The sequence below is a fragment of the Leuciscus leuciscus genome (assembly GCF_965113295.1).
Source record: "Leuciscus leuciscus genome assembly, chromosome: 23".
NCBI classification, from domain to species: domain Eukaryota; kingdom Metazoa; phylum Chordata; class Actinopteri; order Cypriniformes; family Leuciscidae; genus Leuciscus; species Leuciscus leuciscus.
Genome location: NC_138747.1, coordinates 2,878,538 through 2,899,315, shown reverse-complemented (window position 1 = coordinate 2,899,315; position 20,778 = coordinate 2,878,538). Strand labels below are relative to the sequence as shown.

The 20,778-nt window shown below is 37.0% G+C and overlaps 5 protein-coding genes across 8 annotated transcripts in view; 3 read left to right on the top strand and 2 right to left on the bottom strand.

Moving 5' to 3' along the window:
- Positions 1–215: 215 nt before the first annotated feature.
- Positions 216–6,892, top strand: LOC309487439 (ADP-ribosylation factor 4-like). Of its 3 annotated transcripts, none has more exons than XR_014201851.1 (5): positions 216–478; positions 672–752; positions 861–970; positions 1,094–1,491; positions 6,802–6,892. XR_014201851.1 is itself a non-coding variant. In XM_082155089.1 (5 exons), the coding sequence occupies exons 1-5, from the start codon at positions 412–414 to the stop codon at positions 1,669–1,671; spliced, it is 546 nt and encodes a 181-aa protein (XP_082011215.1). In that variant the 5' UTR covers positions 216–411; the 3' UTR covers positions 1,672–2,307. The 3 variants fall into 3 exon arrangements, 1 of the variants encoding a protein (XP_082011215.1); XR_014201852.1 differs by lacking the exon at positions 6,802–6,892 and adding an exon at positions 1,582–2,307; XM_082155089.1 differs by lacking the exon at positions 6,802–6,892 and adding an exon at positions 1,582–2,307 and having other exon boundaries at positions 1,094–1,291.
- On the top strand, positions 5,721–7,419 carry LOC309487440 (ADP-ribosylation factor 4-like). Of its 2 annotated transcripts, none has more exons than XM_082155091.1 (6): positions 5,721–5,916; positions 6,105–6,185; positions 6,283–6,392; positions 6,503–6,574; positions 6,676–6,851; positions 6,944–7,057. In XM_082155091.1, the coding sequence occupies exons 1-5, from the start codon at positions 5,850–5,852 to the stop codon at positions 6,838–6,840; spliced, it is 495 nt and encodes a 164-aa protein (XP_082011217.1). In that variant the 5' UTR covers positions 5,721–5,849; the 3' UTR covers positions 6,841–6,851; positions 6,944–7,057. The 2 variants fall into 2 exon arrangements, with proteins under 2 accessions (XP_082011217.1, XP_082011216.1); XM_082155090.1 differs by having other exon boundaries at positions 5,729–5,916; positions 6,676–6,801; positions 6,944–7,419.
- Positions 7,420–8,923: 1,504 nt separating this feature from the next.
- Positions 8,924–16,383, top strand: arf4a (ADP-ribosylation factor 4a). The gene is made up of 6 exons (XM_082156015.1): positions 8,924–9,293; positions 9,553–9,633; positions 10,037–10,146; positions 14,687–14,758; positions 15,112–15,237; positions 15,442–16,383. Exons 1-6 carry the CDS (start codon positions 9,227–9,229, stop codon positions 15,526–15,528), a joined length of 543 nt encoding a protein of 180 aa, XP_082012141.1. The 5' UTR covers positions 8,924–9,226; the 3' UTR covers positions 15,529–16,383.
- Positions 16,384–16,636: 253 nt separating this feature from the next.
- pde12 (phosphodiesterase 12) lies at positions 16,637–19,844 on the bottom strand. The gene is made up of 3 exons (XM_082155846.1): positions 18,538–19,844; positions 17,858–17,936; positions 16,637–17,336 (listed from the first exon to the last, which is right to left on the bottom strand). The coding sequence occupies exons 1-3, from the start codon at positions 19,774–19,776 to the stop codon at positions 16,885–16,887; spliced, it is 1,770 nt and encodes a 589-aa protein (XP_082011972.1). The 5' UTR covers positions 19,777–19,844; the 3' UTR covers positions 16,637–16,884.
- An 856-nt stretch (positions 19,845–20,700) lies between these two features.
- atp6ap1la (ATPase H+ transporting accessory protein 1 like a) overlaps positions 20,701–20,778 on the bottom strand; it is a 13,277-nt gene continuing 13,199 nt past the window's right edge. Inside the window, exon 7 of the mRNA XM_082155970.1 lies at positions 20,701–20,778. This exon is cut by the window's right edge and continues 1,822 nt beyond it. The gene's annotated coding sequence lies outside the window, so the exon portion shown is untranslated.

Genomic DNA, 20,778 nt, shown 5'->3' with positions numbered 1-20,778 from the left:
GCTTTACATGGGTAGATTTTGTGAAGTATTTTAAAATGTACCTCTTTAACTTTATTCAGCATACAAAATGTATTTGGATTTAACCATGCCTCTTTCCAATGAATATCAGCGATTTGTGCATTCCAAAAAAATGTCCCTCTAGGAGAGATTTTATGATTGGATCATAACAACAAGATTTGCTTTTAGACACGTGATACCGTAGGTGACGTCATTTCGAACGCGCTGGATTTGCCGCTAGAGAAACTGCGCGTGTCTTGTGTTGAGCTGTCAGTCAAACCGAAAGCAAACAGCCTATATAAACACTCACACACACTCACACACCAACATCACACTCGCAATCTGAGCCTCTTCCTCTGGACATTTATTTTCACTGAATACAGCAAACAAGCATTTTCATTTGCACTTGAAAAAATGGGCGTCTTCTTCTCTAACCTTTTCGCGCGTCTCTTGAAGAAAAAAGAGATGAGGTTGCTCATGGGTGAGTACATGTTTTGTTTTTTTTCTTCCTCAAAATGTACTTTACTCTTATTATTTGATTTCGTAAACAAACTTTTATTTCTCTATGGTTTCATTTGCCCTAATTAATATGTGATATTTTTTTTAGAAAACGTTCAGATTAAGAATCTTGTGCATTTCCACTGTGGAATAAATGTAAATATTTCTTCTCAAAGTTGGTCTGGATGCAGCAGGGAAAACCACAATCCTCTACAAACTCAAACTTGGTGAAGTTGTCTCATCTATTCCAACTATTGGTAAGAAACTCAAAGCAAAACATATATAAGACATCATTTATCAATTCCTGCATTCATTTTTTATTCTATATGTCTGTATGTCTAACTGCTCATGATCCTCCTCTCTAGGTTTTAATGTTGAGACGGTTGACTATAAAAACATCTCCTTCACGGTGTGGGATGTCGGCGGGCAGAGTGTCATCAGAGGTCTCTGGAGACATTACTATGTGAACACAAAGGTAACAGAGTTTTATCACTATTTAAGTGCAATCTGATTTTGCAGTTTACTATATTTGGCCAAATGTGGTTTTATTAGCAAAATGTCGACTTTGCATGTGTGTGTGTGTGTGTGTATGATTCAGGGTCTGATCTTTGTGGTGGACTGCAGTGATCATGAGAGGATTGAGATGGCAGCAGAGGAACTAAAAATGATGATGGAGGAGGACGAGATGAGAGACGTCGTTCTGTTAGTTCTCGCTAACAAGCAGGATTTACCCAAAGCCATGACCGTCTCTGAGCTGACAGACAGACTGGGTTTACACACACTGAGAGGAAGACAGGTGAGTGAGAGACACACAGACTGGGTTTACACACACTGAGAGGAAGACAGGTGAGTGAGAGACACACAGACTGGGTTTACACACACTGAGAGGAAGACAGGTGAGTGAGAGACACACAGACTGGGTTTACACACACTGAGAGGAAGACAGGTGAGTGAGAGACACACAGACTGGGTTTACACACACTGAGAGGAAGACAGGTGAGTGAGAGACACACAGACTCAATGCAGATGAGCGGAGTAGAGCTGATGATGTGTGAGGTCACATGTGTTTCTCTCTCTCTCTCTCAGTGGTTCGTTCAGGCCACATGTGCGGTTCAAGGCTCAGGTTTATATGAAGGACTGGATTGGCTCTCGGATCAACTGTCCAAACAACAATAATTCATGATTTAAGTCGACATGAAACGCAAGTTGCTAAACAACTCTTCCATATTGTGACGTATATCCGAGTGAAACAGCTTCTGGAACAAGTACAAACTGGGCAAGGCTTGATCGCGCCAGTAAACACGTCACCAGAGAAGAGAAGAGATGTCGCTGCAACGGGGAGGGGAAGTTATTTCGATTAAAGATTAACTTTAAAAAATATATTGATGTGCACGGACACATCGCTTATAATAAAAACTGAAATATTCCATAAACAACAAGAATTGTCCATGATTTCATGGTTGCTTTAACACTTAATTGGGGGGGGGGGTTGTGGACTTATACTTGAAAAATACATTGTAATAGAATGTACTGTATATATTATAACATCCTCCAACTGTTTATTATCTCAAAAGCATGTTGATTTATTAATGTTAAATCAAAACTGTATATTTTAAATTGTAAGTCTTAGTTTTGAAAAAATGATTTGTTATATATTATATCATTCTTATATGGACTTTGAAAGAAAGTTTGTCGTGTTTTAGTGTGTGTTCTGTTGCATTTGCACTTTGAAAGAACGACCTGATGTCTGCCTGTAATAAACATCTGTGCCTTTCAAATATCTCCAATAAATTATGTATTTATTTACAAACATCAATATTCCTATATTTCATTCTCATTTAATAAATACATAGTAAAATTAGTGCATGTTTTAGTGCAAAAACAATCAATATGTGCTTGCAAACAGATTGTAATAAATAAATAAAAAAGCTTGTAATAAAAAAACAATAGAGGAGATCAAACACCCTGCAATAAAACAAGAAAACTCACTAATCTGGAGAGAAGATCTCAAAGAAAGAGCACAGGACACCGCCTTTCCCAAACTTCTCTCCTCCCTCTCCTTTCCCCCTGATTCAACTCACTGAAAGTCTCTAAGAATGTCTATATATACCACATATGTGACCCTGGACCACAAAACCAGTCACATGGGTACATTTGATGAAATTGAGATTTATACATAATATGAAAGTTGAATAAATAAGCTTTCCATTGATGTGTGGTTTGTTAGGATGTGACAATATTTGGCCGAGATACAACTATTGAACATCTGGAATCTGAGGATGCAAAAAAATCGAAACATTGAGAAAATCTCCTTTAAAGTTGTGCATTTATGTTCACGATTGTGCAGCATTCACTCACACAAATACATGTTTTATATATTTACGGTAGGAAATGTACAAAATATCTTCATGGAACATGATCTTTACTTAATATCCTCATGATTTTTGGCATAAAAGATAAATCGATAATTTTGACCCGTACAATGTATTGTTTATTGCCACAGTTATACCCGTGCGACTCGAGACTGGTGACGTGATCCAGGGTCACATATAATGTATGTTGTGAATATATTGTTTCATGTTTGGTATAATTTTAAATGTCTCAGTGTGATTGGTAACATGGTCTCAATTTCATGAGAAAGATTGAAAACTTAGGAGAATTATCTTCAAGATATCTGGTAATCATGGCTTCTCTCCCTCGAAACTATAGGTGTAACACTTAGGCAACCGACTAAAGGGGTATTAGCTAACCCTGCTCCCTCTAAGATCACAACTGGTGAGTTTGTGTTTGCACCATCAACAATATGTGCTCCAGCAGCCCCATTCTTCCATATTAACACACACACACACACACACAACAGGTGGTCACATGACTTTACCATTGCATGGCTCCTACACACATTATACCTTCACCTACGCTGTTGGATTCCGTCTGTTACGAACCGCTCCGAGACACGAGGGTTAAGATCCAAACGCAGCTTTATTGTGGGTAATCCAGAGGCGTAATCCAGAGTACAGGCAAAAGGTCAAAACACAGGTAGGCAGTCCAAACAAACCAACAAAGAAACAAACAAAACAGGCAGGGACCAGAGGCAAAAGAGTAATCCAGGGAACAGGGCAAGAAATCCAAATAAACCAGAAGACAAGAAACCAGTGAAAACACTCAGAATTGCAGTGTAACACTAAACAAGACTTCACGGTGAGTGAATGAATGAACATGGTATAAATAGACTGAGACTAACAGGGTGATGGGACACAGGTGAATGCAATCAGTGATAATGAGGTACAGGTGACTGTGATGAGTGATCAGAGATGATGAGTCCGGGCAGTGAGTATGGGAAATGTAGTCTGAGAGTGAACGTGAGTGTCTGATGTGGAGTGCCCTCTGGTGGCTCTCAAGGGCACTCCAGCTGGTGACCGTTACATAGTCAGTCCTACAAGCTCCAATAAATTATGCATTTACAAAAAAACAAAACAAAAAAAAAAGTCTTGAATACTCCTTTCACTTTCAATAACTACACTGTATTTGGGAAATTGAAAGCTGACATTTTAGATTTTTTTTTTTTAAAGTTCCAACTATTAATTTGTCATTTAGCTAGTGTTTTTTTTTTTTTTTTTTTTTTTATCTAAAGTGACTATACAGTAACCTTTATAGAGGTTCAGTCCAGTAACCTGGAGTTGATATCACCATTTGGGATCAGAACTTTAGTTATCACCACCAAACTTTAAACACAACATGATGCCATCTTTAAAAAAAAAAATAATGAAAAAAAAAATCTATGTTAGTAAAAACTGTAGGCTAAGTAACTATATGACAAGAAATTATATTTTAAAAGACAATATTTAGTAATATTTGTAATATATATATATATATATATATACATGTCAAACAGCAATTCGTATGGGCCTACTTTTAAGGCAAAATATTGTAAAACAAAAATAGTAAATGTTTCGCTATCGGTTATGTGCACTGGACTGTTTTATGCCACCTTTTGTTATTTGGTTTATGTTTTTTTGTATTATTTTATTGTTTTGTGTGTTACCCTGATGGGGTTAGCTATATTTGGTGACCATTTTAGGTGTGGTATTAGTGTTTACAGTTGCTTGATAAACTGATTATAATGAACTTTAAGCTCATTGCATTTGCATCATCTGATTTGCTATGTTGGTACATTGTACATTAACAGATTTAAATGTTAAAGGGATAGTTCACCCAATGAAACATGAAATATCTGTCATCATTTACTCACCATCAAGTTGTTCCAAACCTGTATGAGTTTCTTTCCTTTCAGATTCTGCCCTGTCAAACATTTTCTCAATCATGAGAAAAAGTTAATTAGGTGTCTATGTTTATTAAGGAAAAGGTTCTCTTTAATTTTGTTTTGCATTTTGAAAATGTACTTTTTGGATATTCAAAGTATGATAACAGTGTGATTAAGGAGGCTTTTTGTAATTAATCTGTTCAAATCTGTATCAAATTTGACATGCATAAGTGTAAGTAAAAAAAATGTTTAAAAAAAGCCCCTTTTCTCAGTATTCCTTAAAGAATTAGAAAATTACTTTTCTACTATTCAGTCTAGTACTAATGGAAAAGCTATGAAGACTAATTTGTGTACTGTCTTCAAAATCGTTTATTGATACAAAGGTCTTGTATTTTTGTGATTTATTATTATTATGATTTATTTTGAATATAATATTGTGTGTGTGTGTGTGTGTGTGTGTGTGTGTGTGTGTGTGTGTGTGTGTGTGTGTGTGTGTGTGTGTGTGTGTGTGTGTGTGTGTGTGTGTGTGTGTGTTTTCTTTGCTCCCCTGGCGTTAAAATTGTATGTTGTATTGTTTTGTTGTTTAAAGCAATAATATATATATATATATATATATATATATATATATATATATATATATATATATATATATATATATATATATATATATATATATATATATATATATATATATATATACAAATATCAGTGTTTTTATGGTGAAGGTCTAGCAATCACAGCAACTATTTATGCCTAACCAGACGCTCTGCTCATATTTGCCACACATTTATTTACTTCATTCAAGTGAGCTAACTTTAAATTGGACAACAACAAAAAAGTAAGTTTTGTTGTGTTGTCTAAAAAAAAAGTTTGTTTTGTCACGTGATGATGACCACGTGACGTCATTTCGAACGCGTTGGATTTGCCTCGAGAGAAACAGCGCGCGCCTTGTGTGAGAGTGGCGGTGTTGAGCTGTCAGTCAAACCGAAAGCAAACAGCCTATATAAACACTCACACACACTGAACACACACTATTACCTACACGAGCCTTTAACTTATAGAGAACAGCTGTTCTGTCTTTCTGAAGCTAAACATGGGTAACTATTTCTCCCGTGTTTTCTCTCGTCTCTTTGTGAAAAAGCAGATTAGATTGCTAATGGGTGAGTACATATTTGTCTCCACACTTTGAGTTTAAAGTCTTACAGTTTAGTGTTGTTATCATGACATGTTCTTAAATAATTTTTAGGCCACGGGGGAAAAAATGAGCATATTAATAAGCTGAAATAGGTCTATGATTATTTTACTTATGAATCCATTGTGAAATAAATGTAAATATTTCTTCTCCAAGTTGGTCTGGATGCAGCAGGGAAAACAACAGTCCTTTACAAACTCAAACTTGGGGAAGTTGTCACAACCATTCCAACTATTGGTAAGAGAAATATTATGAATTTAAATAAATACATTTGTCTTGCCTTATGTGGACTGATTATCATTTTTTATTCAATTTCCAATCCTTTCCTCTCTAGGTTTTAATGTTGAAACAGTAGATTATAATAACATCTCTTTCACTGTGTGGGATGTTGGTGGTCAGACCAAAATCAGAGGTCTTTGGAAATATTATTATCAATACACTGAGGTAAGAGTTTAACACGAACGTGTCATTATACAGTGTGATTTTGCAGTTATAGCTTTGAAAATGTCACCCTTATGGAGTGAACATTCAGTGTGTCTGTGTGTATGATTCAGGGTCTGATCTTTGTGGTGGACACCAGTGATCATGACAGGATTGAAACGGCAGCAGAGGAACTAAAAATGATGGTACGTCCTCTATATCATCAGATATATCACACTAGTAGAGTATAATCACAGTCTGCATGTAGTATTGTGTACGTGCATCAAATCCATTTGAATCTTTTCAGCTTGAGGAGGACGAGATGAGAGACGCCGTTCTGTTAGTTCTCGCTAACAAGCAGGATTTACCCAAAGCCATGACCGTCTCTGAGCTGACAGACAGACTGGGTTTACACACACTGAGAGGAAGACAGGTGAGTGAGAGACACACAGACTGGGTTTACACACACTGAGAGGAAGACAGGTGAGTGAGAGACACACAGACTCAATGCAGATGAGCGGAGTAGAGCTGATGATGTGTGAGGTCACATGTGTTTCTCTCTCTCTCTCTCTCAGTGGTTCGTTCAGGCCACATGTGCGGTTCAAGGCTCAGGTTTATATGAAGGACTGGATTGGCTCTCGGATCAACTGTCCAAACGATGAAACGCTACAGAAGAAAATACACTAAATTATGTCTCCGATTTTTTTATTTTGAGAAAGTCATGGAATATTTTTATATATAATTCTAGTTCAGTAAATTCTGTATAGTTAATTTACCACTTAAAATCATTAGGCCTATTTTTGCTTCTAATGTTCATGGCCTTGCCTACCTTCAGTATGTGCCTGTAAATACAGAATGTATATGACTGAATTTATAAATTATGCATTACTGCTGTACTATATATGCACTATTATTTTGTTCTACTACTGTATTTAATGTACTGTTAATGTACCACAGTTATAAATCCTCTTTGACTTGTTTTATTGTGTGTTCAGGATGAGCTGATGTCTGCCTGTAATATTGATCTGTGCCTTTAAAATATATAGAATAAATGCTGTATTTATTTACAAACTTTAGTTTCACTCTCATAAAAAAAAATATATATATATATATATTTATTAAACAGAATAGAAAAATGCATGATAAATAGTTTTTTCAATTATGATAGATAGATAGATAGATAGACAGATGGGAGGATAGATAGATAGATAGATAGATAGATAGATAGATAGATAGATAGATAGATGGGAGGATAGATAGATAGATAGACAGATAGATAGATAGATAGATAGATAGATAGATAGATAGATGGGAGGATAGACAGATAGATAGATGGGAGGATAGATAGACAGATAGATTGATAGATAGATGGCAGGATAGATAGATAGACAGATAGTTTGATTGATAGATAGATAGATAGATAGATTGGTAGATAGATGGGAGGATAGATAGATAGATAGACATATAGCGTGATAGATAGATGGGAGGATAGATCGATAGATAGATGGGAGGACAGACAGACAGATAGATAGATAGATAGATAGATAGATAGATAGGTGGGAGGATAGATAGATAGACAGACAGATAGATAGATGGATGGATGGAAGGACAGACAGATAGATAGATAGATAGATAGATAGATAGATAGATAGATGGGAGGATAGATAGATAGATAGATAGATAGATAGATAGATGGGAGGACAGACAGACAGATAGATAGATATATAGATAGATAGATAGATAGATAGGTGGGAGGATAGATAGATAGACAGACAGACAGATAGATAGATGGATGGATGGAAGGATAGATAGATAGATAGATAGATAGATAGATAGATGGGAGGATAGATAGATAGATAGATAGATAGATAGATAGATAGATGGGAGGATAGATAGATAGATAGACAGACAGATAGATTGATAGATAGATGGGAGGATAGATAGATAGATAGACAGATAGATAGATTGATAGATAGATAGATGGGAGGATAGACAGATAGACAGACAGATAGATAGATAGATGGGAGGAGAGATAGATGATAGATAGATAGATAGATAGATAGATAGATAGATAGATAGATAGATAGATAGATGGGAGGATAGATAGATAGATAGACAGATAGATAGATAGATGGGAGGATAGATAGATAGACAGATAGATAGATAGATTGATAGATAGATAGATAGATAGATAGATAGATAGATAGATAGATGGGAGGATAGATAGATAGATAGATAGATTGATAGATAGATAGATAGATAGATAGATAGATAGATAGATAGATAGATAGATATATTGATTGATTGATTGATTGATTGATTGATTGATTGATTGATTGATGGATGGCAGGATAGATGGATAGATAGATTGATTAGTTTAACAAGGTTCAAAGAAGAAAAAATAAAAAAAATAGAACAAAGTACAAAAAAAACTAAACTGATCACACATGTGGATGAACAATCAATCAGAAACTTGATTGACGTCTGAAGTGTTTTTGTTTTTTTTGGTCTAGGTCTAAAGTCTTCGGGCTCTTCATTTCGTGACGTGGCACCGGTGACGTCATTTCGACCGCGTTGGAGCCGCAGCGAAAAGAAGTCTGACGTGGAGAAGAACCAGTCTCGCTCAAACTACTGCACAAAACACACTTCCGACTGGACGGAGAGAAGAACAGAGCGAGGAAAGTGACAGAAAACGAGAAGAACTCGTTCTTGTGGACTGAGTTTGAGCAGGGTGATCTCTCTGAGTGCTGAAGCTGCTGTGCTAAAGCGCTAGCGGGGCTCCTGTAGTTTCACTCCTCTAATAACTGTTTGACTTTTACTCTTCTTTTGTAAGCTAGTTGTTTTCGAGCTGGTTTAACATGGGTTTGACCATTTCAAGCGTCTTTTCTCGCTTGTTTGGGAAAAAGCAGATGAGAATCCTCATGGGTGAGTTGGAAACTGATTTTGGGAGTTAGCTTAGATAACTGGCGATTTTGTGTAAAAGTATATTTTTCTTTTGGTATTTTCCACTAAATTATGTTTTACAAGTTGATTCTAATATCCTAAATGAATTCAAATGATAGTAAAATAAATCAGTGAATAAGTCACGTATCGTATTAGGGTGTTTACTTTGTTTACAGGAGAATGGGAGGAAGTATTTTATGCAAAGTTTTCCAAACGTGATTTGTTTCCTGTTCTCCTTCAGTTGGTCTGGATGCAGCAGGGAAAACCACAATCCTGTACAAACTCAAACTGGGAGAAATAGTCACAACAATTCCAACTATAGGTAAGATAACAGATCAAATACACCAGTCTGGGCAAATGAGACCCCGAAAGACTCAAACTTATGAATTTATGTTTGAAAGATTTATATGTGGGACTTTAGTCAAGGGATGCTGTGTTGATATCCCATAGACTTTCACATTATAATAAATATACCTTAAATTAAGAGATATTCTCACAAAAACATCCATTTTAAAGTCAAATATAGGATAGTTTTGCCTAAAGGAAATGAAACATTGAAGATTTTTGCATTGTTACATTATTTTCATGACTCGCACATGCACTTGACAGGTCTTGTGATATTTGCCATTGATTTATTGCCCTGAAAATCTCATCTTGATGCAAACAACTGCAAAAATCTTTATCTCTTAAATGCTAACGCACCCAACCCTGTGTGATTCCTTTAGGTTTTAACGTCGAGACGGTCGAATACAAGAACATCTGCTTCACCGTGTGGGATGTGGGTGGTCAGGATAAGATCAGGCCTCTGTGGAGACACTACTTCCAGAATACCCAGGTAAACATATGCATAGATGGCCTCACATCACAGCAGGACGTCCCCTCGCACACGTTAAAGGGATAATTCACCGATTAGCATTAAGCTTTGTATCAGTAGAAACCTGGTAGTATTTTCGAGTGACCGTGCTTCCCTCCCTCATGTCCCCCTGAGACGAGAGATTTCTGTATTGTGTGTCTGGAAAAAACCTCTGATGATGCAAAAATCGTCATTTAGCTTCATCATCGGAGGCTTTTTCGTCCAGAGGCGAGAGACTCCAGCCAGTAGGAGGAGCTCGTCCCGCATGTCTTCAACCCGCCCATAGGGGGATCTCACGATAAAACGCCGTCTTTTCAGTTTCGAGTCACTAGTAGCCTAGCTGTATCATTTCTTCCGATACTGTCCTCTGCAACCGGTAGGCGTGGCTTGGGAGTGTCCTCGTAGAGCAGCGAAGCAAGTGCATTCTGGGAGTTGTTGTCTTTCATCCACATGAGCCAAAAATACATTTTCTGGCTTTTCTCAGTCTAGAAGACACCAACTTCTAAAATAATTTCACATTTCTACTACATAAATAACCCAATTTAAATACACATTCATCTTTCCAGCGGTGAAATATCCCTTTAAGATAGTCAAACACCAGTGGAGTCGCAGCATTCCAGCCGATGAATTGCTCATTCTGCCATGTCCGTTCTGATTGAGTTTGATCGTCCAGCCTTGTGAGCTGCTAGAACAACAACTACGGGTGTGTAGTTATAGTTTGGCTGGATGCCGTTGATGTTCTTTGTAGAGGATGTTGGTATTTCTATTAGGATTAAGTTGAACTGGCCTTTACTAGAGTTTGATTTGGAGAACAGAACAGTTTCTCTTCTGCTCATGTAATTCTCTTTTTCTTTGCTGGATGTTTGATAATGGAAAATGGATCGACTGGTTTAATTTGTTTACATTAGAAATAACAAAAAATACTTATAAAGCATTTCTTAATCTTTAATGTTAATTTCTACATTTACTCATTCCAAAGTCCCTTTAAGGCATTCATTTCACTCGATCATGAATTTTGTGCTGACGATTAAAGGGGTGGTAAAATGCCCTTTTCACAAGATGTAAAAAGTCTCTGATGTCCCCAGAGTGTGTATGTGAAGTTTTAGCTCAACATACCCCACAGATATTTTTATATAGCATGTTAATATTGTCACTTTTTGAGGGTGAGCCAAAAACACACCGTTTTTGTGTCTGTCCCTTTAAATGCAAATGAGCTGCTGCTCCCGGCACAGGGGGCGGAGCTTCAACAGCTTGTGTCCTTTTACCTCACACACACATGCACTGAAAATTTCAAAAACTTTTAGCCTTTTATGTTCAAACCGGAGTCAGACAATGATGGAGAGACTCAAGAAGAAGAGACAACATGTAGACAACATTTCTGAATGGTTAGTTGGTGAATTTATGAAGCTGATGTGTAGTTATCTTCTAGTCATTGATAGCATATTCTGTCTTGATAATCTATAAATCGTGTTCCGGGGGCGGGGTTTATGTAAATTCTAGGGTTGGTGATGTCACTAACCCGGGAGGAATGTTGTGTAGTCTCTACCAGCCGTTTGTTGTAGTCCTTAAAAAAACGATTTACAAATTATAGCCCCTTTAATGGATTCATGTGAACTAATAGGACCTTATTGTAAAGTGTTACCAGGTGTGCTAGTTCTTTATTTCTGCACACACAAAAAAACAAACTGTGTCCTTCACCAGCCTAATCAATTGTCATTATAGCAAAGCCTCTTTTTTAAAGTATTTTAAAAGCCTAAAAACACAATAACGGTGCAATAAATATTACAGTTTGCATGTACAGTGAAAGTGGTCCTAATATGAAGATCACATTTTCCTTCAAAAAGTATTGTACGACATTTATTGAAACTAAACTGCAAAAATGGCTCATTCTCAACATTTGCAGGGAAGTTGGATAGTTAGGATTATTGTTAGTGCTTCTGCTGTTAAGAAATAAGTCAGATGTGATAAAGCTCTGTGTAGAGTAATGCGTAGTCGCATAATATGACGTTTAGCGTCGATGATCCAATAGCAGCCTTCAAATACATGAGTAGAAGTTGTTTAAATGCTGGGAATTACTTTTGCTCACTTAACAGTAAAAATGTTTCCATTAAAGGGGTGGTTGAATATGATTTCACTTTTCTAACTTTAGTTAGTGTGTAATGTTGCTGTTTGAGCATAAACAACATCTGCAAAGTTACGACGCTCAAAGTTCAAAGCAAAGGGAGATATTTGCTTTTAAAGAAATCACTTTTTAAGGACTACAACAAACGGCTGGTAGAGACTACACCACATTCCTCCCGGGTTAGTGACATCACCAACCCTAAAATTTACATAAACCCCGCCCCTGAACACGATTTATAGATTATCAAGACAGAATATGCTAATCAATGACTAGAAGATAACTACACATAAGCTACATAAATTCATCAACTAACCATTCAGAAATGTCCTGTTGCTTCTACATGTTGTCACTTCTTCTTGAGTCTCTCCATCATTGTCTGACTCCGGTTTGAACATAAAAGGCTAAAAGTGTTTGAAATTTCCAGTGCATGTGTGTGTGAGGTAAAAGGACACAAGCTGTTGTAGCTCCGCCCCCTGTGCCGGGAGCAGCAGCTCATTTGCATTTAAAGGGACAGACACAAAACGGTGCGTTTTTGCTCACCCTCAAAAAGTGACAAATTAAACATGATTTATACAAATATCTGTGGGGTATTTTGAGCTAAAACGTCACACACACACTCTGGGGACATCAGAGACTTATTTTTACATCTTGTGAAAAGGGCATTATACCACCCCTTTAAATACGACACTTAATCATGAATAACATGAGTGTTTTTATATGTAACTAACATTGAGAAACTGTATTTGAAACGAATTAATAAGGATAAATAAATAAGTATTGATACAAAAAAAACATAAGAAATAACATTTATTGATTATGACTGATTTTATTTGACATGCACAACACGGACCGATGGGACAGATGCACACAGTGGTGCGCTGTAGGACGGGTTCGTGTTGATGAGCCGCTAACTGAGTAATCCATTCACATAATGTTCTCTCTCTTAAAGGAGAACTTGGTAACTTTTTTAACTTAATAAAACTGTCTAGAAATCATTTGGATGGTTAAACAACCTGTTCTGGTGATATTGGTGACTTTCCCAGCTCCCCCCAGCGTTCCCAGGCGGAAAACCAACCTTGCAACTTGGGGACTACCGTCCCGGCAAGATAGAAATTGGAAGTCTCGTGAGAAGCGAGAACTAGAACGAGAACGAGCGCGAAACACGAATTGCTTTACGGCAATTCGACATAAACACACACGCATGTATGATGTATCACCAGATTACCCACCTCGGTAGACATAGCTCCACACGATACAGTTGGCTTGCTCTGATCAAAACAAACGCACATGAGAAGCGGTAGAGAGGGGGAGGAGGCCGCTGCAAGTGAGTTTTTACGACCTTGTTGTGAAATATACGCCCCCCCCACAGCTGTAGGGGGAGCTCGTGGGGAAAACATGCGACAACAAAAGGGAAAATCAGCGAAGAAGTGACTAGAGTTCGCTAGAGTTGCCGAGTTCTGCTTTAAAATGTAAATGTCAGCGTTATCATATATGTCTAAAGACTTGGAAGTCTGTCAGGTAAAAGAAGAGCTTGTTGATGCAGTTCAGTCTGTCTGATATTTTAGTTCAACCGTTTCTCCTGATCGGAGGCTTCCGTAGATATTTAGTTTATATTAGGCCTGCACAATATATCGAAATTATCGAAATATCGCAAATGCATATATCGTGATATGCATATCGCAACGGCTTGCAATAATTTGGGTCATGAACAAAAAAGAAAGAGAAAATCACTCGCTGCTCTCGGCTGAATAACTTTTGTAGCTTTAATAAGAATCAGGATATATTTAATTCATACAGTGAAAACTAAGAAGTGTTTGATTATTCAGTTTCTGTTGTTAAATAAACCTAATGTAGGCTTTCCTGAACCCCTAAACCCCACTGATGTTTAAAATAACACTTCTTATGTTTCAGTAAAACACTGCTGTTCACTTTCAGGAGTTGTAGGGATGTTTTCTTGTCACAAAAATAATTTTAAATATATTTTAAAGATAATTTAAGTTTATTGTACACACTTTAAGCATTATCGTATTGAATATCGCATTATTAAATGAGTTATCGCATATCGCATTTTTCTTCAATATCGTGCAGCCCTAGTTTATACGTAGAGTTACGCTTCAACTAAGATTAACGGTGCAACGCAAAAATATTTAGTAGTGCGTAAGTTGTATCTTAGTGCTCATTTACGTCAAAACTAACTAGCTTACGCACAACCGGCCCCTGATCAGTTCAGTCTGATGATCTGAAGAGTTTGGGCAGCACCGACTGATTCGAGTCTGACACAATGTGATGCAGCTTTGTGTGCAGTGTGTATGATATGAGTCTTTAAGAGAAGAACCTGTGCTTTATATTTTCTGACTGATGTTGTTACTCTGAATGTGACACGTTTTGTTGTTTGTTCAGGGTCTGATCTTCGTTGTGGACAGTAACGATCGCGAGCGAGCACAAGAAGCAGCAGAAGAGCTTCAGAAGATGGTAATTACCCCTATTATGCTTTTATGAATATTACCTTTCATGCAGTGAGTAATATCGTTGTTTGTGAATGTAAGTTTTAAAGATCAAAGTGCACGATAAATAAAGTTCTTGTCTCGATTCTGAACTGCTGAAACAAGTCTTCAGCAATTCCAGACTCACTCCCTATTATGAGAAAGTTAAAATGTTTTTTGACCTCGGATGCATATGAACCTATTGTAGCACACCTCCAAAACTAAACTAGGAAGCTTTAAAATAGCATAATTGGGGCATTTTGATAAAACGTTTGCTTTATTGTGCACAAATCTGTGTAAATGTGACATGTTTATGAGTAGTTCTGTTTCAAAATTCCACAGCTTCAGGAAGATGAACTGAGAGATGCCGTCCTGCTGGTTTTTGCAAATAAACAAGACTTACCAAATGCGATGCCCATCAGTGAGATGACGGACAAACTTGGATTGCAAGCACTTCGAAGCAGAACTGTGAGAAAGCTTAATGTGCAATATTATCATAATAGTTATGCATAATTATAAGCTCCATTTAATATTGGTTATTACCTTGGAGCAAGTGTATACATGAATCAGTTACGTGTAATAATGAAGTTTCATCATTCATTTAAATGCCTAATGTAATTGTTTACTGGTAAGAATGTGTTAATATTGTCATTTTCACCCTCTCTTTATCAGTGGTATGTCCAGGCGACCTGTGCGACTCAAGGGACTGGTTTATACGAGGGATTAGACTGGCTTTCCGAGCAGCTCTCCAAACATTAAACTGCACTTCCTGTTCAAACAGGATGTGTGCTGTTCCAAAGGACATGATTAGTGGATTGATCTGTCACAGAAGCTCTTCATGTACCATTTTTCAACGGATTGTTACCAAAAATTCACCTGCTGATGTCAATCTTTGGCAGTGCATTTTAACATTTATATTTTTTGATTCGTTGCACTTTTGACCTTGACTGACATTTCTCCCAGATTCATTCCTCTTGATGTATGTGGCCATATAATCTAAAGATTTGACCAAAGTATGAAAACTACTACATTTGTTAAAAGGAGCTCCTGGATCTTTTGTTACAGTAAGTGCTGCAGTACGCACTAGACTTAAGATCTGTACGTATACATCAAGCATTGTTAATAATGAGACCTTTTTTTCTTTCTTTTTTAAGAAAAAGCAATTTTTTTCATTTCGAATACGTCGTTCCCGAACGTTTGCATGCCATACATCCAAGGAAAGATTCTCAGAGAAGCATGCATTTCATAAATTTAAGTTTTTCTTATAATAGCACACTTAAAGAGATTGGCAATGCATTGAATTAAGCATTAGTTTTAACATGCATAAGATTATATTAGGAACTGGTCTGATGTTGTTGTAAATAAGCAGCCTTTTTATTATGTATGTAATCACAATTGCCTTAAGCGCGCTGTGCTTTACTATGTGAACGCACTTGCCTGAACTGCTTTTGATTTACCATTTAAATTGAGAATAAACCTGTTCAGAATATTTAAGACATAATCACCTGTTTTTATTCCCAGCTTTTGATAATATTCAATGCTAGGAATCATCTAGCCGTTCCCCTATTTTAAAATGCATAAAAACGTAATGAATAAAAGTGTGATATAAAAGTATGAATAGCATCACTTGTATGTTGTGTATTGACAAAGGCTCAATCTGTGATAACCTGTCGCTTTTGAACGATGAACTCATCGTTTAATGCTTTAGAGAGACAATTTTCTTGAGATGTTAACATTTGCACATCGCTGAAAACAATAGTACTCAGTATGTCTATTAAAGAGAATTTGGTTATTTTTCTGGACCATTTTCATTCTTCCAGTTTGAAAAGCAAAGTTAAAGCAACGTTAGCGAAGAATTTAAAAACAATTTTAAATACAGCTTTTAATATCTCCAAGTAGGAGTCAATAGAGTCATTTGATAAATGTCACAATAATTCATCCTCATCATAAATATTAAATTGTACAAGTGAGAATGAACCTATGATAAATACAAATACAATGCTGAATCTGATCATTTAAAAGCTAAAATTGTTTAATTAGTTATAATAAGGTCCAAGTAAACAAATGCATTTTGCATTTGATGATTGATGTACATGGACACGTTTGAAGCAAATGTTAGTCGCTTGTTCTCCACTTGAGGTCACACACCTGTGCGATGTGATCAGACGGGTGCGAGACGCTCGGCAGGGCCAGATAGGTGGTGACTTCCTCGTGACTGGGCAGAGGAATGACCTGCTCCACCTGCAGCACATCTGGCTCAACAAATATATAGTCCAGACACCCCTGGAAGCCCCCGACGTAGTTGGTGTAGTCCGGGACCCCACAGGCACTGGCCAGCTGGAACGGGTTAGCGAGTCCCGCCTGGATCTGCTCTTCTGGACCATTGGAGGCCCAGTCGTCATGATTCTCCGAGACGGATCCCTGACAGACGAGCTGGAAGAGGCCGGAAGAGGGCGTGCTGTTGAAATCACCCGCGAATATAAGCCTGGCTCCGGGATGCTTCTCCATCACCACCTGCTTCATGTGTGTCAGGGCCACAGCAATCTGGACCAGTCGAATGTTTCCTCCTGAAAACACAATAAAATGTCATTTCATTCACATTAATGTTCACCTTTAAAGGGATAGTTCACCCAAAAATGAAAATTCTGTCATCATTTACTCACCCTCAAGTTGTTCCAAACCTGTATGAGTTTCTTTGTTCTGCTGAACAGAAAGGAAGATATTTGGAAGAATGACAGAATCAAACAGATCTCGGTCCCCATTGACTACCATAGTAGGAAAAAAATATACTATGGTAGTCAATGGGGACCGAGATCTGTTTGGTTACAAACATTCTTCCAAATATCTTCCTTTGTGTTCAGCAGAACAAAGAAACTCATACAGGTTTGGAACAACTTGAGGGTGAGTAAACAATAATAGAATTTTCATTTTTGGGTGAACTATCCCTTTAATATTATCAAGTGGCAGCATGTTTATTTAAAATAGCAGAGGGCCTAAAACAGACCCTTTAGGTTTACTGATGTTAACATGGATCATTCCCTGTTTAAATAAAACAATATGGTTAAATTGAATTGAATTAAATGCTTACCTTTAGGGTGCCAGTACAGGTGTGTGTTTCCGACACATAATATCCTTGATGGGTCGCATAACGACTGCAGAATGGTCACCTGAGAAATTGGGCAAGCGATGCATTTTTGTTGGTTTTGCATAGATACAATTTGAAGCAAGACAAAACAAGGATTAAAATAAGCCACAAAAATAAATAATAATACAGAAATTTCTTATTTTAATTCAGGATTTTGTTTTTAGAGAAATAATTAGAGAGAAAAATGAACACAAACAAATTTTCTTTCATTCATAAATACATGAAAGAAATAAAATAAATAAATAAAATAATAATGCCATCACATAAATGACATGAAAATGTATTAAAATTGAAATTCATTGACAAAATTAAGGTTTTACTGAATTTTTTATAAAATAAATACAATCTTAAGGGGTAAAAACTTAAATTTATAACTATTAGTGTATATAAAAAACAAATTAAAAAAATTATATATATAAGATAACCTTTTTTCTTCTTCATTAAACCAAGCTTAAGCTAAATATATATATATATATATATATATATATTTTTTTTTTTTTTAAAATAAAATTCCTTAAGCCTGATCCAGTAAATCCCAAACAACTGGAAAAGTCTTGGAGCCCTTTTGGACAATGGGAGTCAAATCATTGATTTAAGATCTTTAATCTGTTGCAGTGAAATACCTGCAACACCGTTGATCTGGTTTCGATCTTCTCTTTCAAGCTGGGATTGGTGGACACTTTCTCCAACAGTTCCCGATGAAGAGGATGCGCCGCCAAGGCCTCACTCAGCACGACGTCATACTGCTCGAGCAACTTCAACTTTGACCTTCTAAAATACGTCGCCAGACCTTCATGCTGTCTTTCCTTTACTTTGAAAACCCCTTCCAACCCGAAAGCATCCAACGCAGGAGATAAACTATCTAAGAAAGCACACTTATCCACCTCCTGGAGGCAAATGATGTCCGCGTTGTACCCCGACAGCTCCTTCTTGATCAGATTCTGCCTGTAGTCCATCTCTAGGGCGTATGGTGCACAGTAAGGGTACAACACCGTTTTGGAAAGATCAGTTTGAGCGTAGACGTCAGCAAGGATGTTATAAGACACAACCCTCAGGGAAGAATCATCTGTGACCTTCTGAGTGTAAATGTGCCTGTTATCAAAGGTACATGTTCCTGGACCGGCTTCTACTGCACCTGAAGACACCAGTTCCTTGGGTTCCCCAAACTTGGATCCATTCCCTGGTGTGCATTTCAACATCACCCTTAAACCAATGTCCAGATTAGATGGCGTAAACACACGTTCAAGTCCGGCCTCCCTCCAGCAGTCTGGATCTCCTCTCATATGGGCATTAGGTGAGCTTTCCTTGAGCCACATGAACTTACAGTCCTTGAGATCTCCAAACTCTATCTCCAGCTTGGGACAAACTGGAAACCCGGACATTAGAGACGATGGCAGCTCGGATACAGTGAATGTTGGAGGATTTCGTTCCACTTTGTACTTCAAATCCCCCACATGAAGCACAGCCCCATCCAGCCACGCATCAGAGTTCACAGTCTCCACAGACACGTGATCTCCGTTTACACACAGACTGATTTGGGGTTTATCCACTTCCGGAGTCTCACTTTTCCCTTTGTTTTGCTTTAATCGTCTCGCTTTGCTTCGTGTTTTGATGACGCCGGACGCTATCCGAGACAGAACTTTCCCTAATGGTTCTGTTTGCTCGCGCAGCATCTGTTTATTACTGCCGTCGAGGTTAAACGAGATGGTCAGTTTGGACTCACACGGCAAACATCTGACTACGCATCTCTCCATATTCATATTAAACCGGGCGGTAAAGAGATTTCTATGGGTTGGGATTGAAAAGGGGGGAATATAACGGAAAAGTAATAATTTACTTGCAAATGACACGCGACTCAACATGAGGACCTTGCGAGAAACTACCGGTGGCTTCCGTGATCGAAAAGCTTTCTGATTATTCAGAACACTAGATTCGACACGTTTTAAGGTGAATTGGGTATTCATTAAAATGTTCTCTTTAATTCCGCTGTAATTAAATTCTTTATTATATTAATAAACTATATCACGATTAACGTGCTGTGTCCTCGAAAACGATTAGTAACGAAACCCCCTGATTGTAAAAGTATCCTTATTATTCGGAGAACTTGATTCGATATATTTATTTCTGTTTTAAATGAGTTTTTGTAGATCTTGTTTTACTTTCCTTTGAATTAATACTTTATTATATTAGAAGATGACCATTTTCGTGGTATCCTCTAAACCAGGGGTTTTCGAGCCGTTTCAGGGGAAGTGCGTGGAAGTTTAGAAGAAAAAACGGTGTAAAAACAAACAAACGAATGAATAAATATAAAAAGATTAAAATAAAGAAATACAAATTAGAGTAAAACAACAACAACATCCAACAGTAAAGAATGCTATTATAATACGTAGAAAAACGCACATAAAACATTAATATAATCATATTTATAATAATTAGCTTATATAAATTGGCTATTTATACAATAAACTATATGTCCTTTAAATTTTAGGATCTAATAAAATTGAAATGCCCTTCTATAAGCTAGATTTGATACGAAACCGTGACCTTTAAAGGGATAGTTTACCCACAAATTAAATTTCTGTCATTAGCTATTCACTCACCCTCAGGCTTTTCTAAACATACATGAAGTTCTTCCTTGTGTTGAACATAAACGAAGATATTTTGAAGAATGTTGGTAACCAAACAGTTTCTGGTCCCCATTGACTTCTATAGTAGGCTATAGAAATACTATGGAAGTCAATGGGGACCAGAAACTGTTTGGTTACTAACATTCTTAAAAATATATATATTATTTTGTGTTCAGCAGAAGAATAAGCCTAATACAGGTTTATAACAACCTGATGGTGAATAAATGATGACAAAAT

Coding starts and splice junctions, on each gene's coding strand:
- LOC309487439 (XM_082155089.1), top strand. CDS start 412: ATGGGCGTCTTCTTCTCTAACCTTTTCGCGCGTCTCTTGAAGAAAAAA. Junction 753..860: donor CTCATCTATTCCAACTATTG/GTAAGAAACTCA, acceptor CCTCCTCTCTAG/GTTTTAATGTTGAGACGGTT. Junction 1,292..1,581: donor ACACACTGAGAGGAAGACAG/GTGAGTGAGAGA, acceptor TCTCTCTCTCAG/TGGTTCGTTCAGGCCACATG.
- arf4a (XM_082156015.1), top strand. CDS start 9,227: ATGGGTTTGACCATTTCAAGCGTCTTTTCTCGCTTGTTTGGGAAAAAG. Junction 9,294..9,552: donor GCAGATGAGAATCCTCATGG/GTGAGTTGGAAA, acceptor GTTCTCCTTCAG/TTGGTCTGGATGCAGCAGGG. Junction 10,147..14,686: donor ACTACTTCCAGAATACCCAG/GTAAACATATGC, acceptor TTGTTTGTTCAG/GGTCTGATCTTCGTTGTGGA.
- pde12 (XM_082155846.1), bottom strand. CDS start 19,776: ATGTTGAGTCGCGTGTCATTTGCAAGTAAATTATTACTTTTCCGTTAT. Junction 17,937..18,537: donor CCAGATCAACGGTGTTGCAG/GTATTTCACTGC, acceptor CCAATTTCTCAG/GTGACCATTCTGCAGTCGTT. Junction 17,337..17,857: donor CCTGTACTGGCACCCTAAAG/GTAAGCATTTAA, acceptor TTGTGTTTTCAG/GAGGAAACATTCGACTGGTC.
- LOC309487440 (XM_082155090.1), top strand. CDS start 5,850: ATGGGTAACTATTTCTCCCGTGTTTTCTCTCGTCTCTTTGTGAAAAAG. Junction 6,186..6,282: donor CACAACCATTCCAACTATTG/GTAAGAGAAATA, acceptor TTTCCTCTCTAG/GTTTTAATGTTGAAACAGTA. Junction 6,393..6,502: donor ATTATTATCAATACACTGAG/GTAAGAGTTTAA, acceptor TGTATGATTCAG/GGTCTGATCTTTGTGGTGGA.